Source organism: Phyllobates terribilis, unplaced genomic scaffold, assembly GCF_046119375.1.
Source record: "Phyllobates terribilis strain yellow unplaced genomic scaffold, ASM4611937v1 Scaffold_2__4_contigs__length_985480577, whole genome shotgun sequence".
NCBI lineage: Eukaryota > Metazoa > Chordata > Amphibia > Anura > Dendrobatidae > Phyllobates > Phyllobates terribilis.
In genome coordinates this window covers 220,921,558-220,935,428 of record NW_027362762.1, presented here as the reverse complement: position 1 = coordinate 220,935,428, position 13,871 = coordinate 220,921,558, and the positions used below count along the sequence as shown (strand labels likewise).

Sequence of the window (13,871 nt, the reverse complement as noted above, 5' to 3'; positions counted from 1 at the left end):
ATCGACCCTTTAACGAGCCTTCCCATATGACTTAGGCAAGGCTCATTAAAGGGTCAATATTGACTTTTAGGATTGCTACTTCCAATAATAAGTAGAGGTCCTCTTCCTCTCTGGAGAGGCAATTTGCATATGTAATTTCCCAGAGGAGCTTGCTTGGCATATAAGTCTCCTCACTCTGACATGCCAGGCCTGACTTGTCACTCTATACAAGTAGAAAGGATACCCCTTAGATCCCTCTTTAGAATAGACATCTAATCCAAATAGAATAGTCCTAATTTCTAGAGCATTTCCCCTTTATAAATAGTAAAGTATTCGTAGTTAGAGGCCAGAACAGGTACAGCGCATACATGCAAGCTGGAGGAAGAGACTGAAGTTCTGCCATATGTTTGTAACAATAGTAACTCACAGGACACAAAGTTGAAAACAGATGACGGACTTGGCAAGAGTACAAAACTATGTTCTGGAGAAACTAAAACAATGCTGACCTCATAATGCTGAGTATGTGGAATGTTAACAAGGGCCAAACATACAGGGGGCAGAAACATCCAAGATGCAATTTAGTTTCAGGTTTTCAGTTTTCAGATGCAGGGGCAGACACAGACAGATGAGGGCCCCAGTGGAAAGACAGTGCGTAGGCCCTTTGTAGTAATACTTAAAAACACCCTCCCCATAGGTAAATATGTATATATACACAAATGTGTATATATGTCACAGATGTAAGTTTGATAAAGTCACAGTACCACAGAATTGGATTAGCAAATCACCATGAATACTTTGCAAAAAGGGGCCTATTAGTTCCTGTAGATTCATTGGTAAATCCCTGCCTTGCCGTGGAGGTTGGCACCCTAAGATTAACGCAAACGGCTCCCCCTCACCGAGGACTGTCCCTATATAACCCTCATATAACCTGAGCATAAACCATACTACAATGAGCATACGGGATCATAAATTCATAGATACAGGTGCTTCTCACAAAATTAGAATATCATCAAAAAGTTAATTATATAGAGTCATTACAAACAGAGTGATCTATTTCAAGTGTTTATTTCTGTTAATGTTGATGATTATGGCTTACAGCCAATGAAAACACAAGTCATTATCTCAGTAAATTAGAATAATTAACAAAAAGGGTAAGCCACAAAAGGTCATTGCTAAAGAACTGGCTGTTCACAGAGTGCTGTATCCAAACATATTAATGGAAAGTTGAGTGGAAGGAAAAAAAGTGTGGCAGAAAAAGGTGCACAAGCAACCAGGATAACCGCAGCCTTGAAAGGATTGTTAAGAAAAGGCCATTCAAAAATTTGGGGGAGATTAACATGGAGTGGACTGCTGCTGGAGTCATTGCTTCAAGAGCCACCACACACAGTCGTATCCAGGACATGGGCTACAAGTGTCGCATTCCTTGTGTCAAGCCACTCATGACCAATAGACAACGCCAGAAGCGTCTTACCTGGGCCAAGGAGAAAAAGACCTGGACTGTTGCGCAGTGGTCCAAGGTGTTGTTTTCAGATGAAAGTAAATTTTGCATTTCATTTGGAAATCAAGGTCCCAGAGTCTGGAGGAAGAGTGGAGATGCCACAATCCAAGCTGCTTGAGGTCTAGTGTGAAGTTTCCACAATCAGTGATGGTTTGGGGAGCCATGTCATCTGCTGGTGTAGGTCCACTGTGTTTTATCAAGACCAAAGTCAGCGCAGCCGTCTACCAGGAAATTTTAGAGCACTTCATGCTTCCCTCTGCCAACAAGCTTTTTGGAGATGGAAATGTCATTCTCCAGCAGGACATGGCACCTGTCCACACTGCCAAAAGTGCCAATACCTGGTTTATAAACAAGAGTATCACTGTGCTTCATTGGCCAGCAAACTCGCCTGATTCTCTATGGGGTATTGTCAAGAGAAAGAGGAGAGACACCAGACCCAACAATGCAGACGAGCTGAAGGCTGCTATCAAAGCAACCTGGGCTTCCATAACACCTCAGCAATGCCACAGGCTGATCGCCTCCAGATCACTCTGTTTGTAATGACTGTATATAATTTATGAGTTTCACTTTTTGTATTGAAGAAATGAAATAAATTAACTTTTTGATGATATTCTAATTTTGTGAGAAGCAGCAGTAAGTAGATAAAACTATAGGGTTACGTATCCCTGTCATATATCAAGTTAATATACCAGATAAGTGGGATCAAGACACAGGGCCACGTTTCCATGTCGCATTGGAACAAGGTTCAAATAGTGGGTATATTATCCAACAAAGCTAAACCAAGCATGTATCAGAATACTCTTCTGCATCTCATGTGGTGCGGCGCTCTACGCGTTTCACCTCCATCTTTTGGTTCAATAGCATCGGCATCCCACAATCGCAACCATGTGGTCCTGATGGTTGCCATGACAACCAGAGGTCAAGTAATGGACTTGTCTCCCAGCTATGGTGGTCTGTTATTAACACTTTAGTGTATTAAAAAAAAAAAAAAAACTGGTAATTTTTTTTTAAAAATGTTCATTTTACTTTGCATTAATTACTGTGAAGCACCTAAAAGGGTTAAACTGCCTAACAGCAGTTTTGACTACCACTTGAGTACAATGTGTCACGAAATAAGAGTGTTCGAATCACTACATAAAGGGACACATTAGATTGGAAAAATTTGGCCTGGTCACAAACGGGTTAAAAATTGACCAATTGTTTTGATTTAAGAATTACACAGTTGAAGACAAAAAAATACGTTGTTTGAAGTGATCTTCAGGAGCGCACTGCTCCCGTCTCCTGGCTTCCTGCTTGTCGGGAGGCAAAGAGCTTCTGATTGACAGTTCGGAGCAGTGCCATGGACTGGGGCCTGAACGGTGCCTCTGCAGCATCGGAGGAGCAACGGCACTGAAGCTGGTTGGGTTGGATCCAGTGATCCGGCCAGCTCCAACCAGTCCTAACAAGCTCTACAGCCAGGACCCTGTAAGCTGCGCTCCTGGCCTAAGAGCACCAACCTAGGCTAAGAGCAGCAAACAATATTAAAAATCCCACCGGTCTTGAGAACTGTGACTATTTTTAATAAGTAAATTGCAAGGTTACATGTTTTTAAAAGCCGTTTGTAATATTATCCATAATTGGGTAATCAATTAACGATAAGATCACTAACGATCTGTACACGATATTAGATGAGCATTTACAGGTCATGGTAATCGTGTAAGAAACCTTACAAGATATTCAATCGTTTAATCATGGATAAGTCGTTCACTGGATTTACAGTGGACAATAGCTGGGAGTGTAGTGAGGAAAAGCCAGTGAAAAAAAATGGTAATTATTGCACAATCAAGCAACAATAATTTTTTTCACTCACAAACATTTCCACGCATGATGAACAAGCATTTTTGGACACATCGTTTGCTTGTTCACCCCATTTATACACAATTATTTATCCTGCACGATGAGTCGTATGGTCTCGTCTAAATGGGCCTACAGTCTAACCCTGGTTTAAAGCACCACTCCAGTGTTTTTGTTCCAGCGCTGGAGTGGTGCTTCTAATGTAAGGTCCCTGCCCCCAGCCTTGTACTCACCCTTCAGAGTCTTCACCTTTTTTCGGCACTGCTTCGGTCCCGCGGTGCCATCTTGTGACCGCAACTTCTGACTGGCCGGAAGTTATAAGTTACATCAAAAGCTCTAAATGCAAGTCGACGGGAGCCAGAAGGAGTCTCAGACTTGTATTGAGTTGTGACCTCTGGTTCGATCCAAGAAACATTGAAGCGATCTGGCACGTCACAAACTGCAGGAGACCAAAGGGAACGGCAGCGGTAGAAGACGGTGGCAGGCGAGTATCAGACAAAGTGCAGAGAACTTAGATTCAAGACACCACTCCAGCGGTAAAAAAAAACCACACTGGAGTGCGGCTTTAATGCTGAATTGTTGGTGATCATCCTACAAGAAAGGTCCCACCAGAGAATGGTTGCCTTGTTGCTGCTGGTGGGCACATATGAATTGGCCAATTTGTGTGCCAAGTACATTCATTCTATGAGTATGTTCTATATAGCAGTAATGTAGTGCAAATGTCATAAATTCAATGTTTGCATACATCTTCGTGCATACAGAGGCTGCTGTATGCTTTTGTTTGTGTATTATGCAGTCATAGCAGCTTGTACCTGTTCACACTTGCTTAATTCTGTTAGTAAGTGCTGGTCAATCTTTAAGTATTCCATGACAGGACTTCCTGTCCAAATCAGCTGTCAACTAAGTGGTGTGCAAACATGCTGGAAGAAAATAGTGGCTCCTAAATGAGAATGGCTGAGTAAAAATTATATCTATTAAAAAGCAAACCGTCATGTCACCAAACACCATTGACCTGCAGATATGGGGTTAATCTGCAGGATAATAGAATTCTCAACCTGAGCGGCTGCCACTGAAGGCCCGGTTACCAGAAACCAATTCCCTTTATTCCTCCCGGCAGCCTCCGGCTTTCAGTCATAGACGCACACCCTAGCACATTGACTGACAGCCGTGCCTGCAGTGGTCAGTGCGGTGCCGGCTGTCAGTCAGTGCCGGTATATGGTTACAGCCGCCACTCACTATGTACTGAGAGGTGACAGACGCCGCACCGGCCGTGCCTCTATGACAGAAACCAGAGTCTGCTGGGGAAATAAAGGTAACTTCCTCCCGGTAGTGAGGCTTTCAGTCACACGGCTTTAGAACACTATTAACCTGCAGATTAACCCTCATATTTGCAGATTAATAGCGTTTAGGGACATGACAGGTTCCCTGTATGCCAACCAAAGTCTGGAGTACTCCTAGAATAAATACCAATATGAAACAGGATACAACAGCAGGTAACAATATATTCCAGGTCTATATACAGTGTGAGGAGTGCCCGACATACATTGTGTTAAATGACTACTTTCATGTGTTGACAGTTACAGAGGTGCGATATTTTTATTAAAAACCCAAGTAGACACCAATTTCTCCCCACATGCAGCATATACACGACATATAGCGCTGCCATAGACTGCTGCAGTGCTCTGGATCCTGCTCTACCAGGTAACCTGTGCTGTGGGAGAAGACAACTTGGCCGTCCTGAGTACAGACCAGTAAGACCAGTGAATCATTACAGCAGTCAGGACCAGTCCACTGGTGGGATGACGTGAGCTAATCACCTGAGTGGCGAAGGACAACAAAGGCTCAGAAAAAATGGCGGGGACATGGAGTAGGGCTAGGGTGTGTCTGTAGGTACAGGTTACACATTGCCCGTGGTCACAGGGTGGATCAGACACAGCTCTATCAGTTTACTGTAAAAACAAAAGATGTCTCCCTTGTTCATTTGTATGCAGACATCGGAATTGGCTGCAGAGTCAAATCACTTCTAATTATAGATGAGGGTTCCTAGGAAAAACAAGTGAGCAAAATGTCTGCAGGAATATTATCATGACGACGTCTCCTTTATGGAGGACCTGTCGCCAGGTCACAAGGGGGCAGCTTTTGCTCATTTTATTCCCACTGCTCCCTATTCAGTTTTTGACTTCTAAAATCAGCCATATTCTGAGATCTAGCGCTTCTCATTTAGTGCTAATTCCTATGGTCTTTACCAAGTGGGTGTGTTTTAGGCTGCTCTGCAGGATTACCCCGAGAACAACCCAGTGGGTAAAAACCAGAAATCTGGCACTAAACAAGACCCACATCTGTGGGAACAAAAGGCAGATTGGGGGAAAAAAAGATCACTCAAGAGAGCAGCGGGAATAAAAGAAAAGCAAAAACTGGCCACTTTTGACCGGTCCTCTTTAACTTGCGCCCCACTGACTGATATTAAGTTTTGTGCCTAAAATTCAGTTAGTTTTCAAAATCATGTAATAAATTAAATTAAAACAAGAACTAGTGTAGTGAATCTGTACAATGGCCGGTGTGACAATGCAGAAGAAATCATCTGTATTATGTGTCACACTGCACTGCCCATTATATAGATTCACTACACTGAAATTTCAGAGAACTTTTAATGCAAAGTTGACGGGGTTTTTTATATTTGATCCATCTAGTTATCGCTTATCATATGAAAAGGGGATACCTTTTTTTTTTTTTGAGAGGATAACTCTTTTAAAGAGCGTGTCACCAGGTTTTTACCACCGAGTCGGAGAGCAGCGTAATGTAGAGAAAAATTCTGATTCCAGCGGTGTGTCACTTACTGGGCTGTTTGAATTAGATTTGATAATCTCCTGCTAATAAAATAACTCATCACTGAAGGACTAGTAAACCTGCTGCCATGTAGTCCTCTATAATTCTGAGCACTGTATAACCCTACCGCCACCACTGATTGGCAGTTTTCTGCATATGCACAGTGTACACAGAAATCTGCTAATCAGTTGTTTTCTACGCTCCTGGACAGTCTGTGGTGCAACGTGACGTTGGTGGATGGAGCGAGACATGATGTCCCAGATGTGTTCAATCGAATTCAGGTCTGGGGAACGGGCGGGCCAGTCCATAGCTTCAATGCCTTCATCTTGCAGGAACTGCTGACACACTCCAGCCACATGAGGTCTGGCATTGTCCTGCATTAGGAGGAACTCAGGGCCAACTGCACCAGCATATGGTCTCACAAGGGGTCTGAGAATCTCATCTCGGTACCTAATGGCAGTCAGGCTACCTCTGGCGAGTACATGGAGGGCTGTGCTGCCCTCCAAAGAAATGCCACCCCACACCACTACTGACCCACTGCCAAACCGGTCATGCTGAAGGATGTTGCAGGCAGCAGATCGCTCTCCACGGCGTCTCCAGACTCTGTCACGTCTGTCACATGTGCTCAGTGTGAACCTGCTTTCATCTGTGAAGAGCACAGGGCGCCAGTGGCGAATTTGTCAATCCTGGTGTTCTGTGGCAAATGCCAAGTGTCCTGCACGGTGTTGGGCTGTGAGCATAACCCCCATCTATGGACGTCGGGCCCTCATACCACCCTCATGGAGTCGGTTTCTAACCATTTGTGCAGACACATGCACATTTGTGGCCTGCTGGAGGTCATTTTGCAGGGCTCTGGCAGTGCTCCTCCTGTTCCTCCTTGCACAAAGGCGGAGGTAGCGATCCTGCTGCTGGGTTGTTGCCCTCCTACGGCCCCCTCCACGTCGCCTGGTGTACTGGCCTGTCTCCTGGTAGCACCTCCAGCCTCTGGACACTACGCTGACAGACACTGCAAACCTTCTTGTCACAGCTCTCATTGATGTGCCATCCTGGATGAGCTGCACTACCTGAGCAACTTCTGTGGGTTGTAGAGTCTGTCTCATGCTACCACAAGTGTGAAAGCACAACCAACATTCAAAAGTGACCAAAACATCAGCCAGAAAGCATTGGTACTGAGATGTGGTCTGTGGTCCCACCTGCAGAACCACTCCTTTATTGAGCGTGTCTTGATAATTGCCAATAATTTCCATCTATTGTCTATTCCATTTGCACAACAGCATGTGAAATTGATTGTCAATCAGTGTTGCTTCCTAAGTGGACAGTTTGATTTCACAGAAGTTTGATTTACTTGGAGTTATATTCTGTTGTTTAAGTGTTCCCTTTATTTTTTTGAGCAGTGTATATAATTTTGGAAAAAGACTTGCCGGATACTGTGATAATTATTACTATTATAAACTGCAGTAGTGACCTCAAGGCATTTTCTGTCCTTATTTCTTGGAAAATATATTTGATCATCTGTTTTTATAATTGTTTGAATAAAGATTAAATATTTTAAATATTCTTATAGTCTATGGAACTCTTCATTTTCTTTGGGGTTTCATTTGCCCTGGAAAAGGTTTATACGTTGTACTGAGAAGTGCCAAGTCTTGATTATTTGATGGACACCCAGATCTATAGTTCCATTGACGATGCATGGAATAGAGGCCAAGCATGTGCAGTGACACTCCACTCAAGATGGGGCCTACAAAGCTCAGATCTCAGGATCACTGTGGGTCCCAGCTGTTGGGCTGAATAGGGGCTAACTTTTTTTTTTTGTGCAGGTTGAAGGAATGGAGGGAGTTTGGGTGGTGGGAATAACCCTTTTGACCATTTGACTCTGTGCTCCTGTGTTTGCTATGAGATTTCCCAAAGAACAAAACGATTAGTCGTTGGCAATGCTTCAGGCCAGATCCTTTTTCCCTCAACAGATGATGTTGGGGGCAGAAGTCCGGAGGCCCTCATACACATTTGACTATTGGATGATCTAAATAGGTACATAAACATAGCTATAAACAATGGATTTAAAGGCACCATACAGATTAGACCTATGTCGGTTGTCCCCACCGATATCATTGGTTTTGGCTGACAGTCTAATGTGTATAAGGCCTCCCAACTCTTCCCCAACAGATGATGTTTGGGGAGAGATGAATCTGGCATGTCTGATTCTGGACTACCAATCTTTTTACTTTCAGTGATATAACCGGCTGCCAGATGCCTCTGGCAGCAGCTCTTTCATGCAGAACAAAAGAATCAGGAGAGACAGCCATAATTTGACCAACAGCTTTATATTGTGTACGGTGGGCTGTACACTTGGAAACACTCTGCTGTGTTTCAGGGTCACACTATGAATGGGCCACATACTTTATATATCCATTTATGTGGGAAAAAAAGAATATGTTGTTTACCTGAAGGAAACCGAGCCAGAAGTACCTGTAAGCTGCTTATCCCACTTTCCCTATGCCATAAACATATATGCTTGGCGGATCTGATTATAAACGATTGTGGGGCACTGCTCGAAATAGAGGCCATACTATATAATTATATTTGGATGTACTTTTTCTTGCACTTCCACCCTTAAAGTTGGGAATCTCACTCAAGCTATGTTCACAAGTCCAGCAATAATCCGCTAAAATGGATCCAGCAGAAATCAGTTAGGAAAACATTTGTGCTGACAACTTTTTAGTCCATTATTCACTAACTGATCTCTGCCGGATCCCTTTTTTTAACACTGGAGTCAATGGGCAACGGATCTGTTAATGTGGCATCCATAGAAGTCCATTTAAAACAGATCCAGCAAGAAAAGGTTTTTCCCTGCCGGATCCATTATAGACAACAACAGATGTAGCACTGGGTCCCAGAGTGGCCCATCAGATGCCAGCCAGCACTAGGCCCTCTAGAACCCTTGCTTCTGCACTAGCACATGGCTTTGCATATAAACCCCTTTGAAGATTATCTCCCATCCTCTATAACTCTTCATTTTCTGTGTCTTTGAATTGTACCCTATGATCCCTGATTTTTTATTTATTCTTAATAATAATAATAATAATATTTTTATTTATATAGCGCCAACATATTCCGCAGCGCTTTACAATTCACACAATTTACAGACATTATAATCACTGTCCCCACTGGGGCTCACAATCTGCATTCCCTATCAGTATGTCTTTGGAGTGTGGGAGGAAACCAGAGAACCTGGAGGAAACCCACACAAACATGGGGAGAACATATAATTTCCTTGCAGATGTTGTCCTTGGTGGGATTTGAACCCAGGACCCCAACGCTGCAAGGCTGCAGTGCGTAACCACTGAGCCACCGTGCTGCCCATAATCTTCTGTACACCCCAACAATGTTTTGTCTTATTAGTAGTGTACAGTATAATCTAGGGTTATATGTGCAGTACAGTCACTGATGACTTGGCCTATACTTTACTGCAGTCTAATGCAGGACGGAGCAATGAATACTTTGCTCTCACAAGTCTGAATGAGGTGGGATCACGCTTGTCAAGTATACAAATTGCATGAAAAACTGATAATTGTTGCCATATTTGTGCCATATAAGGATACTTTTCCTTTCCCAATTCCTTGCCAATATGACCAATATCAATCTAAATTGGGATCTGTAAATGGCCAATTGATCTGACTGAATCGGTCTCATCTTCTAGAACACTGATCTGACTTGCTTAAATCTGCCTGTCAATCACAATTGTAGACTGGAAACAGCATCTGAAAGATATCTAAAGAGGCAACACCAACAGAGTGACTAGAAAAGGTTTACTTTAGATTGGAATCTGACCAATCATTCGTCAAGTACAAATACTGGGTCATCAGTGTGGCAATGCCATCAACCCCAAGTCACACACACACAATAAAACCTCTGTCATGCCCAATTTCTTTTTTATCTTATGCTTTATTGTAGAAGAACAAATATAAAAACGAAAGTAGGGCAAGATCCATCTAATGAACGCTACCAAAAATGCCACTGACGCCATTGGCCAATCTGTTGGGTTTCCATCAAGGGGTCAGTCCTTCGATCAGACAAAAAAATTGAATCATTCCGATCTGTTTTGTCCGGTACATTTAATGGAATTTTATAAAACAAATACGAATATAGTCTGTTCATACTCCATGCTGTGCCCGCTACTGACAACCACCGCATAATAAAGTCAGCGTCCCACAGAAAATAAAAAACCATGTTTGCTGGAATGACGCCACTCTGGGAGGGGAGTTAACATTGGTTTTATTTTCAATGGGGCCCTGAATTAATTAAGCAGTGGTTATCCAATAGTGGACAACCCTGTAAAAGAGGTTGTCCGGACATATGATATAGAGGACCTAACCTCAGAATAAATCATCAATATCAGATCGGTGGTGCTCCAACACTCGGCACTCTCACAGATGAGCTGTTATCTGCTCCAGCAGCGGCCAGATAGAAGCTGAACAGAGCTGAACAGCACAGAGAATGGTAGCTGATCTGCAGTACACGGCACCAGCTGCTACAGATTGAATGGAGCTGCGTAATGAAGTTCTATTCAACAATAACATCCGGCCACTGGTGGAGCTGAGGACAGCTGATCCGTAGGGCTGCCGGTTGTTCAATCCCCACCGATAAGATATTGATCACCAATTCTGCACATGGTTCATCAATGTCATATGACCGGAGAACTCCTTTAATTCACAATCTATAAAACATTATCATCTGATAAGGACGTGTAACATTGAAAACAAAGAATATGGACTATGTGTAATTGGCGAGTTATATATAGCAGAGCATTCTCCAAAAGGTTCTACCTACCTGGTGATCATCCGCCATGACATTACTTGCAAACTCGAACACCAGCTCATTTGGTTGCACAGCGGTAGCCATCCTAGTGCCTCCCCGTCCTACAAATCCTCATGAGAAGTACAGAGAACCCTGTTGGTTTCTTGTATGGAATGAAACAAGAACACCGGTAAATCCAGGCTTCTAAAGTGCTTTTTCGGGTTCGGTCATTCACAAATATTTCAGTTGATCAAATTCCAGGCAATAGATTGTCCTTTAGGCAGCAAAGGATTTTCTTCAGCTGTTTTTTTTCATTGGGATGTCAAAGCCTGCAAAATGTTGAAAAAAAATTATATTTCCTCTCTGCACAAAACGAAACTTGCAATCTTGTACAATGGAAAATGTAATACCAACAAGATCTATATACAGTACGCCACCCAAAATAAACCGGAGCAAAAAATAACCTGTAGAAATCCTATTCTACCTGCTGAGACCTCCTATATCTAGAAACGATGGACTTATGTTATCTCTTGTACAAGGAAATGATTATTGCTGCAAGTGAAAATACAGAATCCACACGCTGTGACTCGTATGATACATAGCAGCAGGATAAAAAAATCTGAAAATAAAAGAAAAAGCTCATATAAAGCAATGACAACAAGCAGCATAACACAGATACATTCCCTGCATTTCTACCCTGACATTGTGCAGTTCTGCTCAACACTATAAGTAGGCTTATCAGAAGAACAAGCTTGTGAACTACAGGAAGGAAACCGTGATGACCACGTCACGGCAAAAGAGAACATGCAAAGATCTGCACACACCACAACCACTCCACCCCAGACACCGCTCAAGACAGAGGGCAAAATGGAAACAGCTGGGCTGGAGCCAGCCAAGTAGGAGGGGACAGTCTCTGCTGCCACTAATGTGCGGGCTCATCTGGCCTGGAGGGCAAAGGATTACCCCGTCATCATTCTCAGGGGCCGGAGCACAGTATATATAAATACATACTGCAATCACATGATTTAGATTTGTCTCATCTGCAAGCCTCACAAGTGGAAACTTCACACTAAAGGATCTCGCACAGATGAGATCATAACTGCTTCTTGAGCCATCAAATCGCTGGCTCCATTTTTCTAGACATAGAAAGATACAGATATACACATTATATAATGCCATATTTTTAGATGCTTCTACCAGTAATAGGATGGTGAAATTATATAAACTACTATTGCAGTGCCGGACTCTATGTGTTTAATTCCCCTGTAGCGCCACCACAAGGAGGATTAAAGGGGATATCAGTGACTTAAAAAAATATATATATGCCTAAGTACTAACAGACAGGTAGTTGCTAACAGAAGCACCTACCTTCCTGTTGTACCGGGGCCGGTCATTGACCGCTCCTGCCGGAGATTTAGCTGCTCTTTGTCAATAGAGCAGTGGTTTCTCTTACTGGTGTCAGGGCCGGGCGACTGCTGGTGTCAGGGCCGGGCGACTGCTGGTGTCAGGGCCGGGCGACTGCTGGTGTCAGGGCCGGGCGACTGCTGGTGTCAGGGCCGGGCGACTGCTGGTGTCAGGGCCGGGCGACTGCTGGTGTCAGGGCCGGGCGACTGCTGGTGTCAGGGCCGGGCGACTGCTGGTGTCATGCTGATTGATAGCCGGCTTCGCCCAATTGGGCAGTGAGGAGCCGCCTGTCAAATTAGCATGATACCAGTAGTGAAGCCTTGACAACAGAAAAAGAAACGACCTCTCTGTTGATGTGACGTCAGCGGAAGTCTGTGACGGCTATGTGCCGGCAGAAATGGGCGCCGGGCACAACAGGCAAATAGGTAGCAACCACCTGCCTGTTAGTGCTTAAGCACATTTTATTTATTTTTTTAAAGTCTCGGATATCCCCTTGAAGCATTCCATAATGTGCATGGAATCGTTCAGCTCTCCATGGATGTACTAGTTCTTCCGGGGCGATGGGCGCTGCTTGCAGTTGTGGTTTGCTCTGTCTAACTTATGGAGGTTACGAATGAGGAACTGGTGTAGCTGTTTTTAGTCTTCGTCTTTAAATTACATAAACAGCCATTAATTTGTGTCATCCCCGCAGGGAAAGTTTACACATAACAAAGGACACCTCTGATCCCCGGATCGCTTGATATCGGCTGATCACTGTACTAGCCATTACTAATAACGTACAACCCCTTTAATTGGGAAAAACACATACAAAACATCAGGGATGATAAATCATGCAAAAAAATAATAAAACTTCTGTGGTCAGAACCTGGGAAGTATGCTTCGTGTGAATGGGCCTCTATACCAAGCATGAATCAGTCAGGGAATGGAGAACGATCTGCTTTTTAGGTTCATACGAGCGTATTAAAATAAACGGTCATCCAGAAAACTCGGTTGATTTTTTTTCTCCCTTGTCATCCATGTGCAATCTGTGGGGTTTTCCTACATTAAAGAATTGTACTGTATCCGTTAAAAGAAGTGGATGCTATATGGAAATTTTGCAAGGGATCCATTTTGTTCTGAGAGCTCAGACTTGAATGGGCGAGTCTGACCCGATGTGAAAAAAAAAAAATCTTAGCATTCACTAGTTTCTTTCATGTAGATTCTTTCAGTGAAAAAAAAAAGAAAACAGTAATCTGAACAGCCCCACTGAATAACACTGGTCCGTGCACCTAGTTTCTTCACGGACAGCACTCATACAGAAGATACGCTCATGTGAGCCTAGGTTTAATGATAGCTTACCTGGATTTCTACAGATTCCAAATATATTGATCAACTACTGTACATGACCATGTAGGACCCATCATTATTGTATTTGCACCAGTTTTTTTTGCCCAGTTTCTGTTTTGCATGTTTCCATTCGTGCCTTCTTTGAAGCGGACGTGTCACAAGGTCTAAGGATTCCGCCTTTTGGTTTTATTTCTAAATCCCTCATATGATG

General features: G+C 43.3%; 1 protein-coding gene across 5 annotated transcripts in view; it reads right to left on the bottom strand.

Moving 5' to 3' along the window:
• ELF1 (E74 like ETS transcription factor 1) overlaps nt 1-13,871 on the bottom strand; it is a 114,622-nt gene that overhangs the window by 28,731 nt on the left and 72,020 nt on the right. For all 5 annotated transcript variants that reach the window (XM_073663925.1, XM_073663926.1, XM_073663928.1 and 2 more), the window contains one exon: nt 10,964-11,259. In XM_073663925.1, the coding sequence (XP_073520026.1) occupies nt 10,964-11,035 (72 nt within the window). In that variant the 5' untranslated portion in view covers nt 11,036-11,259. The remainder of the gene's footprint in view (nt 1-10,963; nt 11,260-13,871) is intronic.